This window comes from Astatotilapia calliptera, chromosome 20, assembly GCF_900246225.1.
Source record: "Astatotilapia calliptera chromosome 20, fAstCal1.2, whole genome shotgun sequence".
NCBI classification, from domain to species: domain Eukaryota; kingdom Metazoa; phylum Chordata; class Actinopteri; order Cichliformes; family Cichlidae; genus Astatotilapia; species Astatotilapia calliptera.
Genome location: NC_039321.1, coordinates 18,054,488 through 18,079,203, shown reverse-complemented (window position 1 = coordinate 18,079,203; position 24,716 = coordinate 18,054,488). Strand labels below are relative to the sequence as shown.

At 42.4% G+C, this 24,716-nt stretch overlaps 1 protein-coding gene across 1 annotated transcript in view; it reads right to left on the bottom strand.

The window, feature by feature from the left end:
* LOC113013066 (copine-9-like) overlaps positions 1-24,716 on the bottom strand; it is a 113,808-nt gene that overhangs the window by 48,400 nt on the left and 40,692 nt on the right. Inside the window, exon 6 of the mRNA XM_026153657.1 lies at positions 19,304-19,383. Within this exon, the coding sequence (XP_026009442.1) occupies positions 19,304-19,383 (80 nt within the window). The remainder of the gene's footprint in view (positions 1-19,303; positions 19,384-24,716) is intronic.

Sequence of the window (24,716 nt, the reverse complement as noted above, 5' to 3'; positions counted from 1 at the left end):
CTCGTAACACCTGCGACACAGGCAGCCATAATGGGCCTACAGCGGCTTGCAGAAGTATTCAGCCCCCTTGAACTTTTCCACATTTTGTCACATTACAGCCACAAACATGAATCAATTTTATTGGAATTCCACGTGAAAGGCCAACACAAAGTGGTGTACACGTGAGAAGTGGAACGAAAATCATACATGATTCCGAACATTTTTTACATATAAATAACTGAAAAGTGGGGTGTGTGAGCAAAGGGTCTTGGTCTGAGTGCAGTCAGTTGCCCATAGACATTGCCTGATGAGTGCTAATGACTAAATAGAGTGCACCTGTGTGTAATCTAATATCAGTACAAATACAGCTGCTCTGTGATGGCCTCAGAGGTTGTCTAAGAGAATATTGGGAGCAACAACACCATGAAGTCCAAAGAACACACCAGACAGGTCAGGGATAAAGTTATTGAGAAATTTAAAGCAGGCTTAGGCTACAAGATTTCCCAAGCCTTGAACATCCCACGGAGCACTGTTCAAGCCATCATTCAGAAATGGAAGGAGTATGGCACAACTGTGAACCTACTAAGACAAGGCCGTCCACCTAAACTCACAGGCCGAACAAGGAGAGCGCTGATCAGAAATGCAGCCAAGAGGCCCATGGTGACTCTGGACGAGCTGCAGAGATCTACAGCTCAGGTGGGGGAATCTGTCCATAGGACAACTATTAGTCGTGCACTGCACAAAGTTGGCCTTTATGGAAGAGTGGCAAGAAGAAAGCCATTGTTAACAGCAAACCATAAAAAGTCCCGTTTGCAGTTTGCCACAAGCCATGTGGGGCACACAGCAAACATGTGGAAGAAGGTGCTCTGGTCAGATGAGACCAAAATGGAACTTTTTGGCCAAAATGCAAAACGCTGTGTGGCAGAAAACTAACACTGCACATCACTCTGAACACACCATCCCCACTGTCAAATATGGTGGTGGCAGCATCATGCTCTGGGGGTGCTTCTCTTCAGCAGGGACAGGGAAGCTGGTCAGAGTTGATGGGAAGATGGATGGAGCCAAATACAGGGCAATCTTGGAAGAAAACCCTTGGAGTCTGCAAAAGACTTGAGACTGGGGCAGAGGTTCAACTTCCAGCAGGACAACGACCCTAAACATAAAGCCAGGGCAACAATGGAATGGTTTAAAACAAAACATATCCATGTGTTAGAACGGCCCAGTCAGCTCTAAATCCAATCGAGAATCTGTGGCAAGATCTGAAAACTGCTGTTCACAAACGCTGTCCATCTAATCTGACTGAGCTGGAGCTGTTTTGCAAAGAAGAATGGGCAAGAATTTCAGTCTCTAGATGTGCAAAGCTGGTAGAGACAGACCCTAAAAGACTGGCAGCTGGAATTGCAGCAAAAGGTGGTTCTACAAAGTATTGACTCAGGGGGCTGAATAATTACGCACACCCTACTTTGCAGTTATTTATTTGTAAAAAATGTTTGGAATCATGTATGATTTTCATTCCACTTCTCACGTGTACACCACTTTGTATTGGCCTTTCACGTGGAATTCCAATAAAATTGATTCATGTTTGTGGCTGTAATGTGGAAAAGTTCAAGGGGGCCGAATACTTTTGCAAGCCACTGTACATCTCTGAAGTGTGCTTAAAGTGCATTGACTGAGTGTACGGATAGTTGGTGCCTTGCAATTTAACTTATCAGCTGAAGACTCACAAAAAATGTCCAGGACACATGGATGCTTGAATTTACTGATGGAATTTACATCACAGAGACTCTAGTCAGTCATGGTAATGGAAGCAAACCCATTTAACACATACTTCAGTGTTTGCTTTGCCATAATATACTCTATAGCTGCATACAGAATCATACAGTCTGTGTACTTTTGCACCTTATTTCCATATCATTAATAATAAACAGCACCATACAAATTGGCATGGATTAAAGTCAGTCTATATCATGTGTAGTGGGCGTAACAGAGTTACATAACAGAGAATCCAAATTTTAATTTGATTGGTCAGCTGTGTGTATTAGAGAGTAAGGTGATTTTGAAGAAGTCAGCCTGTTGTAGAGAGCTTAATCTAAAAAACAAATAATAATAATAACTTAATGAGGCTGAAAAACATCTTAAAATCTTATCAAAGTATATTGTTCTTATTGCTAGCGAGAGTGTGAAGGGGGGGGCTGATAAGCTTCACAGAGATGAAGTTACATTGTGCTTACAACAGTTGCGTTTTCAAAAATAGACATTGGAAAGCAGAGGGTTTACATATAAGGACCGGCAAGACATTTCCAATGTACCCACATGTTGTGAGTTGTTAATAATGTGCTGTTTAAACTTATTCTATGAGTTTCATTTGTTACTGTTCGTTTTGCTCTGCTGCTCGGCAAAGTTACAGCAATAATGATACAGAGCAGGAGGGTTCCTGAGGACAGGTACAAACATCATTAACGGATTTACATTCAAAAAATAAAAGCAAATAGGTTTTATTCCTTTTTTTTTTTGCTCTAGTATGACTTTCAAACCTCAGCAAAGAATTACAAACATAAAAAACAAACGTTTAAATACAAGAGCCAAACGTTAAGTTTGTGTACCTCTGCCTCTTCCATGTAGGAAGCTGCATATTCCTACATGGAATTGTTTGTTGTTTCAACAAGTGGTGCTGCTAACAGATTAGACATGTTGTCCGTATCGCACACTGTCACATTATTTGCCAAGATGCTCAAAGCTGGCAAGCATAAAACTATCTCAGAACGAATTTATGCCTGCTCAAACACAGCCATGTACAAACATGTCTCTGGTTTACAAGATAAAATAGCAACTAATTCTTGCCAGTTGGAAGATAACACGGTTGTAAATCTGTGTTGATTCATCTGTCGGTGATGGTGCGGCAGATTTCTTTTTTTTCAATGAGAAGTCAGAGCTTATAAAAACAATTCTGCCACATGTCTAATCGCACAGCATGTGTCACAGGTGATAGGTGATATTTGGTTTGCTGAGCTTCAACTTCGACACCAAAAACGGATGTCGGCACTGTTTTTTTTCCCCGTCACATCTGGAGCGTAGGGAGAATTCATTTCATTTCAAGCCTAATAAAGTTAATATTGTCTAGAGAAGAAGAGCAGCAGCTGAAGTGTTTTGTCTTGTCACAGGAGAGGAGGCCAGATGAGGCCTGAACCGCCATGCCAGATGGCAGGTGACGGCGCTGTAGAATGAGAACCACGGGGTGGTGGTGATGTGTGTGTTTGTTTATGTGTATGAGGAAGACAGAGAGAAATACAAAACAGAGATTAAAATGGGAAGTGTTGCTCAGATTGATATTTTAAGTAGACTCTTTTGCTGGGTACATGGCAAATGTTTAGCAAATAAAAACTGGACTAAAACTATAGCATCTTAACACTTATATTAACAGGTTAAAATATGTATATTCGACCTGTGACACACTTGAATTAAGACTAAATTTGGATTGGTCTGTTGATACCATTACACATTACATAATTGTGTCACAGGTATTTCCTACACGATATAACTGGTAACAAGGCTTATGAGTTTTGATAGAATTCCCATCATTTCTACATGTTTTAGGAGGCACTTAACACATTTTGTATGACTTTAGGGTCTGTTAAACTACAGTTACATATGTTAGCATCCTGACATTGATAATGCTAACATGCTAAGGTTAACCTGGCCTTTTGGCCTTCTAAGATTTTTTTTTCAAATGATCTTTTATTATACAGGGTGGGCCATTTATATGGATACACCGTAATAACATGGGAATGGTTGGTGATATTAAAGTCCTGTTTGTGGCACATTAGTATATGTGAGGGGGCAAACTCCTCAAGATGGGTGGTGACCATGGTGGCCAATCAGAAGTCGGACATTTTGGATCCAACTTTTGTTTTTTCAATAGGAAGAGGGCCATGTGACACATCAAACTTATTAGTAATGTCACAAGAAAAACAATGGTGGGCTTGATTTCAACGTAACTTTATTCTTTCATGAGTTATTTACAAGTTTCTCTTAGTTCACAGCCATTGACATGTCGAAGAGGTTAACACGTGAGGAGCGGATCGAAATTGTGTTGATATCTGGTGAACGCAGTAACCGGGTCATTGCAGCAGATTTCAATGCAAGACACCCTACGAGACCACCCATCTCCCATGCTACAGTTAGCAAACTGCTTGCTAAGTTTCGTGAAACTGGTTCAGTGTTGGATTTGCCAAAATGTGGACGCAAAAAAAATTGTCACTAATGAAGAAACAAGAGCCCAGAGCGTAGCACTCTCCGCATGTCACTGGAGAGTGGCATTAGTCGAACATCCCTTCGATATTAGCTACTCACAAATGGCACCCTTACAAACTCCAGCTACTGCAGCATCTCAATGTCATGGTCTGCGGCCCGGCGTCCGAGGTGCTGATGGGATGCCCACGCCCACGGGCGTGGCTGTTAACTCCACACCTGCACCCCATCCCAGGCGATCATCAGGTGGACTATTTGATCCAGCCCAGCCTGCTGCTCCACACCAGTCCGTAGTCGTCTCACAGCGGTAACGTACACCTGCGGGAAAGCGATTGTGAAAACTCATCTGTCTGAACTAGCGCTAATTCTGTCCTGTGCACTCAGATAACAACTCGGCGTGTTTTTTTGAGCCACCTGCCTGTCCACCTGCCCGTCTGGAATCGCCTTCAGTACTCGCCACCTCGACTTTCCTGGAGCTCCCCTGCGGACCCTCACCCCTCCCTCCAGCTCCCACAGCCCCGCTGTCATCGTAAGACTCATACTCTTCCCCCACGTATGCTGCTATTTCCCCGCGCCCCAATAATTCTTTTCCTTTTTCTGTTGCAGCCTCCCACAGTCTCGTTTTTGGCGTTCCTGCGCGACTCATCTCCCGGTCCCTTGGTATCTCTAGTTTCACGCGTGTTTTCCTTCTACCCTCCCGGGACACCTTCAGTTAAAATAAAGTTTATTTTCTCGTACTCCTGTGTGTGTTGACTCTGCTTCTGGGTCCAGCTTGTGCGCTGAACTTCGGTTCATGACACTCAATGAGGATGACCCAGATTGGCGCACAGAATTTGCAGAATGGGCAAAACAAAAATTGGAACAGGACGCAGAAGATTTTGTTCAGTGATGAGGCAAACTTTTATGTGAATGGTGAAGTTAACAAACAATATCACTGCTATTGGTCTGACACTAACCCCCATTGGATGGATCCCTCCAAGACTGTTGGAACAACAAAAGTGATGGTTTGGTGTGGTATATGGGGTACAACGATAGTGGGTCCATTCTTCATCAATGGAAACCTCAAGGCCACTGGATATTTGAAATTGCTACATGATGTTGCTACATGATGATGTGTTTCCCTCTTTATGCTCTGAAGCTGGCACGTTCCCTGAGTTTTTCAAGCAAGATGGTGCACCACCACATTATGGGTGCCAGGTCCGAGCATTCCTAGATGAACCAACACGTTCTCACTCCCAAAGCGTAACATTTTACGCTAGGTGACAAATCGTCAACATATTACGTTTTCGGCTACCAACCACATTCCTAAATGACGACCTCGGAAAAAGAGGAAATATGAGAACCGTCTGGACTCCATCTACACATGTTCGCTCTTTTTCTTCAAATCGCTTAGAAACACACTATTTAACATCATTATAGTCCTGGTTAACATCAGGAATAAGCTTATGGTTAGGGCTAGGGATAAGGTTAGGTTTAGGGCTGGAATACAGGGCTGGCACGTCTATTACCGTGGGAGCGTCATTGCACTGGATTCCAGCCATAACCCGCCGCGTACCATAAGAACGCCAAAGGTCTCCTTTCGCGTTCCTCAGGAACGCCGTGGGACGTGACAAAACGTCGACATGTTACGCCTCGGGAGTGAGAACGGACTGGATGAACAGTTTCCTGGAAAGTGGATTGGTCATCGTGGGCCAGTTGGTCTCTCGATCTGACCCCCTTAGACTTTTGTCTTTGGGGTCATCTGAAGGCAATTGTCTATGGTGTGCAGATACGAGATGTGCAGCACCTGAAACTACTGATACTGGATGCCTGTGCTGACATTTCTCCTGTGGTGTTGCTATCAGTGTGTGAAGAGTGGGAGAAGAGGGTTGCATTGACAATCCAACACAATGGGCAGCACACTAAACACATTTTATAAGTGGTCAGAAACTTGTAAATAACTCATGAAAGAATAAAGTTACGTTGAAACCAAGCACACCATTGTTTTGTGTAATTACCAATAACTTTGATGTGTCACATGGCCCTCTTCCTATTGAAAAAACAAAAGTTGTATCCAAGATGGCTGACTTCTAAATGGCCACCATGGTCACCACCCATCTTGAGGAGTTTGCCCCCTCACATATACTAATGTGCCACAAACAGGACTTTAATATCACCAACCATTCCCATGTTATTACGGTGTATCCATATAAATGGCCCACCTTGTATATTTATACATTTATCAGTTTATCAGTTTGAAGTATTACATAAAAAGAATAGTAGCATAGTAAAACTGCTTTGAATTTACATTATTTAGAGCCCAGCCTACCAGGCCAGGTCAAGCTGTTTGGTATAGGTGGGAAGTCACATGGAGAAAAGTCAGTTTTATTAATCACCCAGTATCATGTATGCTGGTTTTAAAGGATATATGCATCTCAATGTTGCAAATTCTGTGAGTCACATTTCCTTCAACTGCATATTGTTAAAAAACTTTAAAAAGTCTATTTTACTTTGTAGCATTACAGAGTTCCTCCTATAAGGAGGGTCAAATCTGAGGTCAGATTAGACAATTGTATTTCAGACTTCCTATTCATATGTGCAGAACTCCAGGAGAATTAGATGACCTGATGAAAATGATCTGCTACCCCCATTTGGGTCAGTCTAGTTCAAAATCAGGGTACAAAATTTATTTTAGTGATTTCTGGTTTCAGTTAAGAGTTTCTGGTGTTAGAACTGACCAAGTAACCAACCAATAATTTTCACTTTCAATTACCCGAGGTAGTAAAGTTTAAGAAGCATTTTGCCTATAGACTGGTGACATCAGCATGCAACCAAATCTCTGATTAGTACATATTAATAATAATGGAATAGACACCTAGTCTGTGTTAATCAGCAAATCTGGGCCCTGTCCTTACTCTCAGTAATTTCCAACAATGTATCCCCACCTGTCTGTATTCCACTGTGGTGCAGCAGTATTAGGAAATCTGCAGATGTCTTCTCCACCAGCAGCATTTCAGTAACAATCACATAATACTGCCTGCAATCTGTCACTGTTTGCTACCACACACAGAGCAGAAAATGTGTTATTTTGTCTGCCTGACAATGTATTTTTTGCCAAAACTTTGTGGCACTGCGTGTATATGTGTGTATGTGTTGGCTTTTGCCTGCGTGACATCAGCCACAGAGCAGAAGGCGTCCCACCAACTGCCCCCAATTACCCACCATGAACTCTGACACACTGCAGCGACAGACTGACCACTGTCTCGCAGAAAGAAAAAAAAAAGGTGAAATTTCATGACACTGGCTGTTTTGCTGTCCTAAACACATCTGCTAAACCGTCCCTCTGGACAGCTTATTTAGTCCACTATCCACCTCATCAATCTACATCTGGGCAGGTGACAGCGTGTGGGATTGTTAATAGATCCACCTCATTTTTTCTGATTTTGTTCACAAATGGGTAATTTGTCTGCTTGCTTTCTTGCTCGTCAGCCAGGAAGGGTGATGATATGGTAAAAAAAAAAAATAACTTTTCTGCTTCGTATACGGATGAATTCATATGTTAGTTATTGCATGTGGGTGTGTGGGGTTATGCTGGTCTTGACTAACATCAGTTCCAGTTTTAAAATACCTCTAGTATGTGGTCATGCTGTATGGGTGTCCATATAACACATGCTGCTGAGCTCCCCATTTATTTGTTCAAAAGGGTGTATTTTGGATCATTGTTATACTTTTACCGCCTCGGCTAATAGCCCCCTCGGTTACCATGGCAACAAACAGGTAAGTGGAAAGGAGTGCTTAGTTCGCCACGCAGCGTGAAGCCCATTTCTAAAACTGTTGACCTATAAAAATGTACACCCACCAACACAAGGAGGCTCCCACAATCATATATATGTCCTGGAGTTGTTCTGGATTTGCGTGAGCGTTTGATGACAGCGATTGGAGAAAAAGCAAAAATAAAAATCAATAACCTATGTACAATTTGATGCTTTTCATATACAGCAACTGTGCATTTGTCTTTGTCCAAGCTTAGTGTGTGTGTAGTTTCCCAGCCTGCTCCACAAGTGCAGCGAATCTCCTAAATGACAGCACATATAGAGAGGACTCTGCAGTTTGGAAAGTAAACACAACTCTGTCTCTTTCTGCCTCTCGAAGGAAATTTACACTGCCCTACATCTATCTTGCTCTTTCTACCAGCCCAACTCCTCCATCCCAGCTTTATTATTTCTTCCCTCTCTTCATTTCTTCTTTTCTGTCTCTTGCACCTTTTCAGTCGCCTCTACCCATTTTATTTGTTTTTTACCTTTCGCTGTATTCCCTTCTCTCCCTCCCTTCCACCTGTCTCCCCGCTCTACTGAGTTGTCTGTCACCCTTCACATACCTCTTTTCTATCACCTCTTCAACTCCCTCTCCCCCTTCATCTTTCCCGTTTCACCCCCTGGGCTTTAGTGGTGTCTGATCTATCAGAAGCTCCAGACACCTGTCTATTCCCTGCAGGCAGCCATCAGAGACACTGACCATATGGGAGGAATTGTGATTGCGCTCCTCTGGTCTCTTTCTGTTTTATATCCCCTTTTCCAGGGTAGTCTTTTCTTCCCAAAATGCTTCTCGTATTGCCATTTCCCTTTGGTTCCTTTCAGATTTTTTTCTCACTAAATCTTTCACGCTGTCAAGACTGGCTTGTGGTGTAGTGTGGGAGTGGTGTTGAGGTAGAGCAGGCATTGGACAAGAGGTGTTTCAAGGGATCATTAGGGAATAATTTGACAGGTGTGGATGTTTGCTGTGTTGCTTTAGTTGTTTTAAGCAGTTTTTAAAATTCAAAACATTCGTCTTTGAAGGGAATTGAGGCCACCGGGTATTTTTGTCTCAGGTATTTTAGGATTTTGTATTCATGGCATAAAACAACCGAGATAAAAAAGACTAAAAGTATTTGTTGGGATTATGGGAAATAAAATGCCAACCTTGGTTAGATATTTGTCACTGTCCAGTTAAGCATAGTTCAACACTGATACGATGCATGTCACAATATATTATGATTGCTGTTACTGAAAACTTTGCACAATGCAAAATGGGTCACGCATAGTGATGAACCCACATTATCCACCTGCTTTGTAGTTGCCCTCAGCACAGAAAAGTTTTGATTAACTCTGCAGTATGCAACTAATTTTAGTTAACTTAGCAGCCAAAAGTAATAATTTTTATTAGAGAGGGTGGTAGAGACCACAGAAGCTCTAAAATGCAAGATCTCAACTGCATTACAAAACCTAATTACTAAGAATCAACTAAAACATGACAAGGGCAGAAGTCAGCCACTGTATGTGGTATTCATTTCCCATTATAAACTATTATTAATGAATAATTAGCTAGTACTGATATATTTCAACTCAAAATATTAAGGTTTTAATACAAAAGTTAGCAAAACATCCTAAATGGTGCCACCTGAAGCCCATTATTTCCTGTGGCTTGTGGTTTTCAGCTGCACCAAGCAAAGCGTAGCACAAGTACAAACAGTTAAAGTTAAACATAGATGAACTATGTAGGACCTTTGGCATAGCTGTATAAATGCATTGCCACCATTTACAACCATTTAAACTCTTTTGATAGTGAACAAAACAATCACAGTCTTTGTGGACAATGTTGATGCAAAGTGTTGTTACATTCATAGGAAGATGCTACCATATACTATGGTGTAGGACAGGCCTGGCCAACTCCAGGCCTTGAGGGCCGGTGTCCTGCAGGTTTTAGATATCACGCTGGGTCAACACACCGGAATCAGATGATTAGTTCATTACCAGGCCTCTGGAGAACTTCAAGACATGTTGAGGAGGGAATTTAGCCATTTAAATCTGCTATGATGATCAAGGACACATCTAAAACCTGCAGGACACCAGCCCTCGAGGCCTGGGTTTGGACACCACTGGTGTAGGATTTCAGGGTTTCGGGTTTAAGGTTATAGGATACCTCACAGAGCATAAACCCAATCAATCTCATGGTGTGGATAATAATGTTGAATAAGAAAGCTGAAATTAGACACAAAGAGCAAAGAAAATATGAAGTATGGAGCGTGACAAAATATTTCCCCCAGCAATATATCATAACGCTTCCTCCTGTGATAGAATTAGCAATGTTAGCATGAAATATCCACACTTTTAGTAAAATATGCTGACACTAAAGATGAATTTTACTCAAACTTCTGAAAGTTTAAGGCTCATAATACTGGCATTTATCAAATGACTAAGGGTAAAGTATACAATAAATTGTAGTAAAAAACAAACTGGCAAACGCTGGGGGGAATGCAAATCCGAAACACAGAAAAACTAATTGAAGATGAATTGCTGTAATGTGCACATAGTAACACTGACATGAAGCAATTATGTGCATTATTCTTGTTTGTAACCATTATAGTGGTATTATCATGCTGTTGTATCAGATATTGCAGGAGTGCTATACTGTAACACCACTGTTATTGTGGGAATTTTGCTAATCCACTACTTATTTAATTTTAATAATCATTTAACTGCTAAATATGAATGTTGAAAGTCAGTCACTGGAGCAGGTTGAGAATGTCATGTACTTAGCCTTTTCTGAATAAGAAAGAAATCCTGTCTTTAATTAGTGTTTAATAGGAAAAACAATCAAAGCAAACTGAAGATGAGTTGGAGCGTGGCGCACATAAAATTGTGCCATCTGCAAAGAAATGGGCACCGAAGAACTGAGCAAGATGAATAAAGTTGTTTAATGAAATCAGTAATGGACCAGAAATAAAGACCTGTGGAAATCCATTACTGATGCTAAGAGGGCTTGAGTGATCAACGGTATGACATGCCTATGAGAGGTCATTGAAAAAAGGAGCACTGAACTGTTTTTATCCACAGTGGAGGAAAAATGTTACCAATTAGTGAAAATGCAGTTGTTATTGTGCTGTGACCCAGGGGAAAACCAGACTGTTGTGGCTCCACATTTAGTGAGTTGTTCAAAGTGGACCTATTATGCTTTTCCTTATTTGCTGTCATACACATATACATATACTGTATATTACAGTGGTGGATGCTCATATTAAACATAGCCTAATATTTAAAACTGTGGCTAAGTGTATGTACAAATAATCCCTGATTAGAAGCTTAGGCTTCAGACTGTATTTCTACTATTGGCAACATAATCCAGCTGGGATTATGTTTACAAAAAGCAACCAATCTGAAGGAAGATGGTTTAAAAAGGAGGTAGTCTTAAAGACAGAAGATGAACCGAGGAGCTCAGAGTCCAAGGATGAAAAGGTTTATGCTGGAAATTAAATTACTATTAAAGGTCTCATCTAAATGTTACACTTAGGGTTCTTTTACACTAGTATCTACTCGGGTCGGCTCAGCATGGCTCAAGGTGGTTTTTAGAGTTTTCCATTAGGTAGTAGTATCTGATACCAGGTACCTTTTTAGTACCTACTCGGGCCAGGGTTCCAAGCAATGTGATGCAACCTGAAAATGTGACGTCAGCAGACTGCATGCCATCGATTGGCTGTCATTTTCAATCATTTCAGAACAGTTGTTCATCCAAACTGAAACGACTGAAAACGCTTACGTTCCTGTACGTGAAATGTTAGATGATTCGACCTGCGTCATTTCTGTCTGCCATTTATTTACTGTCCGGCTCTTTGAAACGTCGCAACAAAATGTTGAGGAAAAGCACCAGGTTTTTTAAATGGACTAACAATGAGGTGAAGTTGTTGCTGCGAGTAACACAAAAGTACAAAGTTGCAAAAGTGAGTGAGAATTAAAGAATTTAAAGAGAAGCTATCTAAAGCATGTACAAACCGATATTAATCTTTAATAGGGCTGTCAAAATTGATAGCAAACAAAACAACTGCAGTATAATGCCCTCCGCTATCTTAGTTCAATCGGTCACTGAACTGCATCATATAATTTTCGTCATCATTTATTTTATTTATTTGTATAGCACAATTTACGAAAGCCTGCAGTTACGCTGTCCACACTGCGACGTGAAAACGGTGTTTTCAAATGTATCCGCTTTTCCTTGATCGAAAACACAGTCTCAGTGTAGACTTAAGGCCAAAACACAGAGAAAAAGATGTGTTTTCATATGAAAACATATTAGTGTGGACATGGCAAAAAAGCCATACAGCAAGGAGCCAGTATATCATCGCCTTGACATCCTCCGTTTTTGTGGCATTTGTGTCACATGCAAATGACATTGCTGGACCTCCACATCACTATAACCAGTACTAGGCACATTAGGCGGTACTCGATTGTAATGTAAAATGACAGAACCCAAGGTTAGTCGAGTCAAACCAAGTAAATACTAGCGGAAAATTATTCTAAGGTTCCATGGAAATTTACACCAGTCACCAAACTCAAAGAAAATAGAAGAAGATCAAGGCTTTAGTGACTCTCTCTACTAAATAAAAAACAATGGTTAAGAACTGACAGTTGAAACACTGAGCGCTGGTCAGGCTGTTAGAATTGTAACCACATTCTACTATAAGTTGCAGCAGGAGACGTGACCTTTCATATTCTCACAAGATGATATTTCCATAATCACATGAGGACCGTAATGACTGGTAGTAATTTGATTTAGCCTTCTTAATCAAGTGGGTGCAGATGTTTCTTTATTGCAGAAAGGACATGCAGTCCCCTGGAGTGGCACCAGATGTACCATTGGACCAAGCTTTTTCTCTATTGTTGATGGCATACAACAATTCCTGAGGCACTCGGGAGTTTTGTATGTTTTTAATTGTGTTATGTTTGGAATGTCAGCAGTTCTAGTGTTAAGGGGCATCCACACAGGAAGCAACTAGGAAGCTTATTTCTGCCACTTGTTTTAGCAATCTTGTTCTTTCAGTCACTACCCATAGCTCGGAATAAGTGAGGGCAGGAACTTAGAGTGACCTGTCAATTGCCACCTTCACTTTCACACCCAGGTCTCTATTCAGTGCAATATACAGGTATAACATCTGTACAGAAGACATGGCACCAATCTACCTGCCATTGGCCTCTGCTCTCACCTTACTTATGAACAAAACCAGAGTGAGCACTCCAACCTTTTCTGGCTGAGAAGCAGGGTGACAGACTTGGAGGTGCCCATACTCATTCCTGATGCTTCATGCTCAGCTGCAAACCACCTCCGGGCATGCTGGAGGTTACTGCCTGATGAAGGGTTAAGCAGAATTATGGTACAGCAGAGGCACCACATTCATTGTCCGCTGGGAGTCCAAGTATGGTCTGTCTGCTTACAGAGTTATGCTTGCAAAGTTTATGCAGTAAAATCAATCTGTAGGTCACTCTTGCTTGTATTGTTGTTGGTCAGTTAGCCAGCCACAGAGAAGACTGAGTAATAACATACAAAGGGCTGAAGTGAAACTGTGTGCTAAAAACAATAAAAGTGTTAAAAACAGTTATGTTGCATATGTCATCTGCTTCCAGGAGACAGGATGTTGGAGAACTGCATGGGAGCGTGTGTGGGGTGGGTGAAAACCCCTTTCATGCCCTCTTTGAGCGGAAAAATCCAAATATTGTATGCAATCATTTGCAGAACCATAAATCACACTTTAACAAGAGAGAGTGAGAACGAGAGACAACCACATCATCTGCAAAAAGCAGAGATGAGATCCTGAGATCACCCCTCAGCTGCGTCTGTAAATTCTGTCCATAGATGTTAACAGAATTTTTGACAAAGGTGGTAGAGACCCCACGCCCACAGGAACGCTTCTGATTTATTGCCGGCAATATGAACCAAGCTCTTCAGGGACAAGAAATAATTAAAAATGGCTAATGCTAAACACACACTACATAACACTGTAGCACACAATTTGAGGGAGATCGTGGCTCAAGAACTGGCAGTTCATCTTGTAATCGGAAAGTTGCCGGTTCGAGCCTCGGCTCAGATAGTCTCGGTCGTTGTGTCCTTGGGCAAGACACTTCACCTACTGCCTCCACCAGTGTGTGAATGTGAGAGTGAATGAATAGTGGAATTGTAAAGCACTTTGAGGGTCTCGAAAAGCGCTATATAAATGCAATCCATTATTATTATATTATTATTATTATATTGCCTCATGCTGTGCTCAGGGCATGCTGCCAAAAAGTTTCAATATTCCTGTCGGTGATTTAGGAGCAAAGGTAACACCTTTTTCAAGCAGATTTCCAGCTGTGCATTAGACAGTCAGCAGGTGGAGTTTTCCCTCACTCCCAGGAGGGTTACTGCTGCTTGGATTAGAGCTTGAAGTGTAGCACCACTCCTTTTCATGTGTGGCATGGCCAGGGTATGGCCCAGCTGTCACAAGTAGATTCAGTGACATCTGATAAGTTCCCCACGTAGACTGAATGAATGTAGAATGAAGTATTTCTAATTTAAAGTGACTGCCAGAGTGCCCCTAATCCCATTGATGCTGTATGACACTTTAATTTAGAGCCTATAGTTAACATTAACTGAATAAACAGTTCCAGTTCTTAAACATGCAATAGGCAGAATTGGGTGCATTTAATTGGGGTCCGCTGGGAGCCCAAAACATTTATAATTTTAAAAAGCATTAATTAAAGAAAATTAAAAAAATTATGTCAAGTTATGAGAAATATATATACATAACTGGGGAGTCCATGCAAACCCTAGAGATATGTTTTCCCCACAACCTTTGTAAAAATTGCTCACACACTTGTCTTTCCAGTGGCAGAGAGTGCATTCTGCTCTGTATCTTAGCCAGTCTGAAACCTTTGCTCCATGAAAATGGAAGAACCTGCAATTTCAAATCCCTCCCTCGCCTATATCTGATGGAAATAACTAGAAGGTAAAAGAAGAAAAAACGTCCCAAAGATGCAAAAAGAACACTAAGTGAATACAGTATACTATACAGTACTGTAGTGAATACAGATGCAATAACCATGGCAAAGGCATACCACTGTATTCCACTTTAAGCCACAAGTTCTTAAAAACAACAGCAGTCTCTTATAGAGACTAAATAGAAAAGAAACATAATTTCAGAAGCACGCTCAAGTGATTCTTGGGCCTCTGCCCTTGACTGCCCAGTTCACATGGTTAACGCAGTTTCAGGCGGTCCTAATGGGACCAGGCCCTGGGGTATGATCTCTCGCCTGGCTTGAGAAGATCTAGGCTTCCTCTCTGGAACAGTTGGAGGAGGTGGCCCAGGAAAATGAGGTTTGGACTTTTCCTGCTTGTTGCCATAGTGGATAGATGGGTGGAGGGATGATCTTATATCGTTTAAAATGTTTATCCAGTCTTAAGATTTTCCTTTGCTGACATTTACAAGTTTTACTGAACATTTAATACAATTCAATTAAAATCTAAGCTATAAAATATATACCCCATTGAAGGCATGAGAACAAAAAGGAATTCTTCCACAATCATACCTTCGGTTGTCGGATAGTGTTGGAAAATCCCCCAGTGATTGTCTCCAAGTGCTGTTATCCCCCATCAATCACAGAATCAGTCATTAATAAAAATTCCTCTGTCAGGGGTCTTATTGCATGTAACCTTTCACTTATGTCACTTTTGTAATTTCTCTCCTCAAGGTGAATTGCAATAATGGATACAGTGAAAAGATGATTAATGGCATGGCACTTCCGACAGGTTTGTGATGAGTTTGAGTAATTGTCCCCATCGTTAAAAGCCAATTTCATTTAAAAGAAAAGTAGGGGGTGGTGAGTGCGTGTTCCATAGTTAAGAGAAGACAAATCAAAAGCAGTAAAATTAAATGTATTTTATTATAATCTCGCATCTAATGGCTCCTTTTTGTATTCGTGCCTGCTATTCAAGCACTGGCAGCACATCGACTTTACATTCCAAAGAAGCAAAAATGAAAATATAGATATCTTTCACCACTTTCTTTGTTTTTCCTCTTCATCCCTCACTCACACAGTACCATGGCATTTGGGCAGAAAGTGGACAATAGCAGGCGCATTGTTTGGTCTGTCTGAGCATGATAAGCTTTCTAAAACATGTCAATAAGGCTTCTGGCAAGGGACAGCTGAGGGGGACATAAGCTAGCCTCTATCCGACTTGACTCACCACATCAAGCCAAAGTCAGAAGCAGTGATTCACACACTGTACTACCATTCCAGTCAGGACAAACCCACACAGACTTGCTATCAATAGACTGGAAATTGTATTTGTTTAGAAGCTGAACTGTTGCTGTTTGTTGAGCTAAACCACCATGAGCAACGTCAAAGAGGCATTTGGGAGTGCAAAAGAACTAACTGGCAAGCGTAGACAACAACAAGAAATTCTACAGAGAAGATGAAAAATGTTTGAATTTGACTTGTAGGTATTGTTTACTTTCCTTTCCTTAATTAAAGGTCCACTTTCTTCCAGTGGTCTCTGTATCTGTCATGCTAAAAAACAGAGACCACTAATTAGTCAAAATGTTAGGTTAGTCTGGCCACCGTTAGTCTGGTCATCTTTGATCTACGTTTCATTAATAATTAATTAGATAGCATAACATCATTTTTTTGAAAGTTTCATGGTCCCAAAATGTGGATTCTGTTTATTATGACAAGCCCCTGATTTTTGTACCACCACTAGACAGTTTTTTTTTTTATTGGTCCTATGAATTATCTCAGTGTTTCTTTGGTGTAATATTTATCCTTTAAACATTTTGTGTTCTGGAACGGTTCACAGCCGAGTGTGAAGCAGCGGAATGAGGATCAGCACCTCCAAATTTGAGGCCATGGTTCTCAGCCGGAAAAGGGTGGAGTGCCCACTCCGGGTCAGGGATGAGTTCCTGCCCCAAGTGGAGGAGTTCAAGTATCTCGGGGTCTTGTTTGTGAGTGATGGGAGAAGGGAGCCGGAGATCGACAGACGGATTGGTGATGCGGACACTGCACCGGTCCATCGTGGTGAAGAGTTTCGCTGAGTGTAAAAGCGAAACTCTCAATTTACCGGTCGATCTACGTCTCTACCCTCACCTATGGCCGCAAACTGTGGGTAGTGACCGAAAGAACAAAATCGCGGATACAAGCAGCAGAAATGAGCTTCCTCCAAAGGGTGCCTGGCCTCTCCCTTAGAGATAGGGTGAGAAGTTCAGCCATCTGGGAGGGGCTCAGAGTAGAGCCACTGTTCCTCCACATCGAAAGGAGCCAGCTGACGTAGTTCGGGCATCTGACAAGGATGCCTCCTGGGCGCCTCCTGAGTGAGGTGTTCCGGGCATGCCCCACCGGGAGGAGGCCCCGGGGCAGACCGGGGACACGCTGGAGAGATTATATCTCTCGGCTGATTCATGAGTTATTGTGAACTTTTAAGCGCTCTACATCATCATGTGATTGTTTTCACACACAAAAATTGTAAAACAAAATGTATTATTAATATTTAATAATTTTTTAAGTAAAACTTTGTTATATAATGCATAACAATAGTGGATATAGCAAAAATAATACAAATTAAAACTCATAGATACAAAACAGTTTTAGATTTGTTGTTTTAAAATTTGTCAGCAGGTTCAATAAACACTTTTTCTAGAAAGTATTTCATGGTTTAGGGAAACCAACCCTAACCAACACTAGCATTAGATGACAACTCCCCACCTCTGCACTCTTGCCCAAATATTGTAATGTTTGGTAAAAAAAAAAATCTCATAAATTGTTGGTTAAAATGACAAACTTGAGTTTTTGATTGATATCACAATGTCTGCATCCATCTGTTATATACAGTCTGTGGTACCAACCTCCAATGTTTTTTTCTGTTTGATGTTATCATAAACTAAATCCAGCTTTGGACTATTGGTTGAATAAAACAAGGCTTAAGTACATCCCTTTGGATTCTGGAGACTGGGCAACTGTCCCATTTTTTAACACACTTTAAACACTTTAAACACATTAGAATCAGTGCTACAAGGTGAGGTGTAGTCAGAATCGCACAGTTCTGAGTCAGATACTTTTTGAACTCAGATTAGTTTCATTGCATGGGTTTAAATTGCGGTTATTACCTGGTGGCGTACATGTCAGTACCTTACAATGTTTTGAAGAAAAGCAAAGTTTTTGAGTTTTGAATGTATCTATTTTAAAGGGACAGATCAATATAAACATGCCAGAGATAGCCAAAAGGCTACTTTTTTATCTATAGTCTGTAGTAGATCAGAGAAAAATGAGCGAGAAATGTGGAGTCTAAAAATGTTATTTTCTTTTGTCAAACTTCGACAAGTGTGACTACCTTCATCACAGGATTTAACCTCCAGTCACGTGTATATCATTCCCAGTCAGTGACAGTTTATCATAAAGTGAGTCCACTGATCATTTACATCAAGGAAATTTAAGTCAAAATTTAAGACAATAAAGCAGCAGTGACACTCACAGAGCTCATATAATCCAGCTTCTAATTTATGTGCTGCTCCACAAAGGGCTATTGTGAGGGCCACTGAGAAGAAGAATTGTTTCCTTGCACCCTTTAAGATGAACTCTGAACTGTATAGGCAGAGAAAAAGCGAGATGCCTCGTCCTTGCAATAAAATGGGTTCAAATCTGGCCGGTTACTGCTCTGACCTCACATTTCTCTCTGTCTCCCAGCAGTTTGTTCACTCCTCAGAACACTGGGTGTTATCTAACACTGCAGGGATGCAGTGTGAAAAAAATAGGGGGGGTTGAGCTCACAAAGAGTGCACACTAATCCACCTTTTATTATCTGAAAAAAAAAGCATTGGTTTCTACTATCAACATGCTGCCTGGCAGAAAATATGAGCGCATTCTGTATATCTGTATCCAACGTTATATTGACTTCTACTGCACATCCCACTTTCGTTCAACACAGTAAAACTCAATACTACTTCAGGAGCAACAGCTCAGAGTGCAGTGATACAGCAGGCTTGCCTGGTCTCGCTTACTCTGATCTAACGCTGTAATAGATGAGGCTATTTAGCCAGGCGAGTCTGTGCACACTGCATCAGTGAGATGTTGTTTTCCCCAGCAGCCATCGATAAAAATGAAACAAAAGATGGAGGGGGGACTCGTTTCATTCTGCCCAGCTGAAGAAATTATTTATGTGCATAATTTCTATTTATGATTCACCGCTTAAAGAAAATAAATAAATAAACAGAAAAGGAGGGAAGTCATTTCACAATGAGACAATAGAAAGGGTGTGAGGGACTTACGAGAGGGTCCTCTCCAGCCTTCCTCCTGTGGAGCCGATAATTTCTCCGAGTGTGCAGAAGGTCTGGCCCAGAAAGTCCTTCGAGGGGGAAAGGGTAGAAAGAAGACAATTAATTGCAAGACAGTACTAATCAATAACCCAGGCCTCAAAACAGGCTCAAATACACTACAGTAGAAATATAAATATATGCCTGCAGATAATTATAATGGAGCCATTGTTAACTTTAGACCCTACAGGATAGTTATTATTATGTTATTTTAAATAACATAGTTACATATACAGGGATGCACTGTGTGCAACAATGGCTTTTTCCCACCAAAAGGGTATTGTGATTCTTTTTCCCCTGAAATCGTTCACACATAGTTTTTTGATAAACTAATACTACTGCTATTACTCATATCAGAATCAGAATCAGAATCAGAATCAGAATACTTTATTGATCCCTGGGGGAAATTATTTTTTGTTACAGTGCTCCATTTTAAACCAACATTAAGACAAGACAGACAATACACTAACTAAGAATAGTACAATATATACATATATATACATACATACATACATAAGTCACTCATAGATAAATAGTTGGAAAAGAAACATGTGTAGTTGTAGCAGCAAACAGTGTGTTAAGTGGATGCGTTGTACAGGGAGATGGCCACAGGCAGGAATGATTTCCTGTGTCGTTCAGTGGTGCTTTTCGGTAATCTCAGTCTCTCACTGAACGAGCTCCTGTGACTGACCAACATGTCATGGAGTGGGTGGGAGGTGTTATCCAACATTGTCTTTATCTTGGACAGCATCCGCCTCTCCGACACCACCTTGAGGGAGTCCAGCTCCATCCCCACAACATTGCTGGCCTTACGGATCAGTTTATTAAGTCTGTTGGCATCTGCGACCCTCAGCCTGCTCCCCCAGCATGCAACAGCATAGAGGATCGCACTGGCCACCACAGACTCATAGAAAATCCTCAGCATTTTCTGGCAGATGTTGAAGGACCTCAGTCGCCTCAAAAAATAGAGACGACTCTGGCCCTTCCTGTAAAGTGCTGTGGTGTTTTTAGCCCAGTCCAGTTTATTGTCAATGTGTACTCCAAGGTATTTATAGTCCTCCACAATGTCAACACTGACCCCCTGGATTGAAACAGGGGTCAAGTGTTTCCTGGTCTTCCTGAAGTCCACGATCAGTTCCTTGGTCTTTGCCACGTTGAGCTGCAGATGATTCTGCTCACACCACGTGACAAAGGAGTCGACCACAGCCTGGTACTCTGTCTCATCATCCCTGCTGATGCATCCAACCACCGCAGAGTCATCAGAAAACTTCTGAAGATGGCAGGTCTCTGTGCAGTGGCTGAAGTCTGTGGTGTAGAGGGTGAAGAGGAAGGGGAGAGGACAGTCCCCTGTGGTGCCCCTGTGTTGCTAATCACCTTGTCAGACACACACTGTGGGAGACGTACATATTGTGGTCTTCCTGTCAGGTAATCAACAATCCAGGACACCAGAGAAGCATCCACCTGCATCGCTGCTAACTTATCACCCAGGAGGGTCGGCCTAATGGTGTTGAAAGCACTGGAAAAGTCAAAAAACATGACCCTCACAGTGCTCGCCAGCTGGTCCAGATGGGTGTAGACACGATTGAGCAGGTAGATGATGGCGTCCTCTGTTCCGAGACGAGGCTGATAAGCGAACTGAAGGGGATCCAGATGTGGTCTTACTATGGGTCGCAGCTGGTCCAGGATGAGCCTTTCCAGGGTCTTCATGATGTGGGAGGTCAGTGCCACGGGCCTGTAATCCTGGGGGCCACTGGGACGTGGCGTCTTTGGTACAGGGACGAGGCATGATGTCTTCCACATCACCGGGACCCTCTGCAGACTCAGACTCAGCATAAACAGTTTATGAAAGACTCCACACAGCTGGGGGGCACAGGCCTTGAGGACAAGGGGACTCACTCCGTCTGGTCCAGCAGACTTGCCTGAGTGAAGTCTCCTCATTTGCATCTCAACCTGGTATTGAGTGAAGGTGATGGGTGGGGGAGGGGTGTCAGGAATCTCACAGGAGGCAACATGTGAAGAGAGAGGCTGGCACAGTGGTGTGGCTCTGGATTCCAGGCTGACTGCAGGTGAGGTTGTGGGGGTGGGAGCAGACACTGTGGTGTCGAATCTATTGAAAAACAGATTCAACTCGTCGGCTCTATTCTCACCTCCCTCAGCTCCCCTGCTGTTGGTTGGCCTGAATCCAGTGATGGTCTTCATGCCCCTCCACACCTCTCTCATGCTGTTCTGCTGGAGTTTCCACTCCAGCTTCCTCCTGTAATTGTCCTTAGCCTCTCTGATCTTGTCCTTTAGTAACACCTGGACCTCACCTCCTCTTTGTTGCCCCCTCTGAAAGCCCTCTTCTTATTGTTGAGGAGGGCTTTGATGTCCTTAGTCACCCACGGCTTGTTATTTGGGTAACAATGAACAGTCTGAGCTGGAACAATGGAGTTGGTGCAGAAAGTTATGTAGCCTGTGATACACTCAGTAAGCCCATTGATGTCCTCGGCGTGAGGCTCACAGAGTGTTTCCCAGTCGGTCACCTCGAAACAGCCCTGTAGTTCCGCTATTGCCTCCTCTGACCACCTCCTAACAGTCCTGGTGGTCACAGGTTCCCTCCTCACAATATGACATTTAAACGCCTTTAAAAACAGAGTACGGGGTGTTTTGACATGCAAGTATGAGTAAAATACAAAAACCAGGACAGAAACAAAAACCAGATAACCAGAAACCAGAAACAAAAACCAGATAACATCCCTGGTAGTGTGCTGAAAGACTGCGCAGAGGAGCTGAAGAATGTCTTCACAGACATCTTTAACACCTCCCTGAGGCAAGCCACTGTCCCATCATGCTTCAAGACTGCCACCATCATACCTGTGCCAAAGAAACCATCCCCAGCCTGTTTCAATGACTACCGCCCCGTGGCACTGACACCCATTATTATGAAGTGCTTTGAACGACTAGTCATGTCACACATCAAATCCACCCTACCTCCCACCCTGGACCCACACCAGTTCGCATACAGAGCGAAACGATCCACAGAGGATGCAATCTGCTCTGCCCTCCACCCAGCCCTAACTCATCTGGACAAGAAAGACTCATATGTGAGAATGCTGTTCATAGACTTTAGCTCAGCATTCAACACCATAATACCACAACAACTCATCTGTAAACTGGACAGACTGGGCCTCAGCACCTCCCTCTGCAACTGGCTGCTGGATTTCCTCAGCCAGAGGCCTCAAGCGGTGCGTGTGGGCAACAAGGTCTCAAACAGCATCACCCTGAGCACGGGGGCTCCACAAGGCTGTGTGCTCAGTCCTCTGCTCTTCACCCTGTTGACACATGACTGCACACCAACCTACAGCTCCAACCACCTTGTGAAGTTTGCGGACGACACAACGCTGGTGGGGCTCATCACCAAGGGCGATGAGACCCACTACAGGAAAGAGGTTGAGCTCCTGACCACGTGGTGCAGAGACAACAACCTCCTGCTAAATGTCAGTAAGACCAAGGAGATTATTGTCAACTTCCAGAGAGGCCACACCTGTCACCCCCCATTGACCATCGACGGCGCTGCGGTGGAGAGGGTGAGCAGCACCAAGTTCCTGGGGGTGCACATCAGTGAGGACCTCTCTTGGACCACCAACACAGAATCACTGGCCAAGAAAGCACAACAGCGCCTCTACTTCCTGCGCAAACTCAAGCGGGCAAGTGCTCCACCACCCATCCTGACTACATTCTACAGAGGCACTATTGAAAGTATCCTCTCCAGCTGCATCACTGTGTGGGGCGGTAGCTGCACTGACTATAACAGAAAAGCTCTACAACGCATTGTGAGAACAGCTGAGAGGATAGTTGGTGCACCACTCCCCTCCCTGCAAGACATTTACACCACTCGCCTCACCCGCAAAGCCATCACAATTGTCAACGATGCAACCCACCCCGCGCACTGTCTGTTCAGCCTCCTGCCCTCTGGAAAGAGATACAGAAGTCTCCGCTCCCGCACTACCAGGCTCACCAACAGCTTCATCCACCAGGCTGTGAGACTGCTGAACTCTCTTCCCTCCCGGCTCCCAGCCAGCAGAATCACCAGATTGGCAGAAGTATAGGAAGACAGATTGGACTCTACCCCCACCCCCCCACCCCCCCACCCACGCACACTCTCCAACAAGGAAACACTCTCTGAACCAAGAACTGAAAACATTCCTGACTTGCATTGCAATTGCACACACCTGCTGCTATATATTTTTTTTTAGTATTTCTTTTAGCACTATTTATATTATTATATTACTATTTATTACCTTACTGTTAGGGCTGTTTTTGTTGTGCATCTGCACCTTATTGTTGTCAATGTCTACGCATGGGACAGTGTGAAACGTAATTTCAATTCCTTTGTATGGCAAGTACATTTGAAGAAATTGACAAATAAAAAGTATTCTATTCTATTCTATTCTATTCTAGAAATAAAATGGAGCCAAGTTAAAGAGACATTGGGATATAGGATATATTGATATTAAATTCAAACATACACAAAACAGTTAAAACATATACACACAATAGCATTTAAGGTCTAAAATGAGAGTGACAAACGAGATAGACATTAGATAAAAGCAAATTTATAAAAATGGGTTTGTCCAAGTGATTTCAATGAAGTCACAGATTTCCTGAGACTCGTCTATTTGTAATCCAAAGCTGAGGGGCCCTGATGGACAAGCTGTTGTCACCTTTGGAATAATTTTTGTTAAATGGAGGGCAGTACTCATTGCAATATGTGACAACACAATGTTGGGGGATCAGCGCCACCCCATGCCTCCCTTTTAGCTTCACCTTTGCTCTGGTATCACTTATTTTGGCGTTTGCTTGGACTCATGATGTGGATCACTGCGAGTCTTGCCCTGTCCTGTAGGCCTGGGTTGTGACAGCACATGCTCGTTTCATTTTGCAGCTCCTCAACTTTATCCACTAGAGTTATAAAAGTTGGCAACGAGGGAACCAGCCCATTAAACTCTATGAAACATCTGACTAGACACCTCTGGCTCTTCAGTGTTTTAACGTTAAAGGGTTAACACTAAAGATAATGGGCTCTATAACAGTTGAGAAAGACTATAAAATCAATAGGGATATTATCAAAGATATTAAAGTTATTAAAGTTCCATTAAAGTTTAATCTCATCTTACTGAAGTGCCATTTTAAATTAAACATTAACTTCCGAGTTTGAGTCCATGATTTACATAAGCATTCATTATTCCAACTAGGTCAAGCCCAGGAAGTCCTGGAGGACTGCATTATTCAGCTGCTTGTTGACCGATTGATTATTCTTAAAAGGGCCGACACTGTGTGTGGGGCAAATGTCCTATTAGTAGAAATAAAGGTTTCCCCTTCGTTCAGC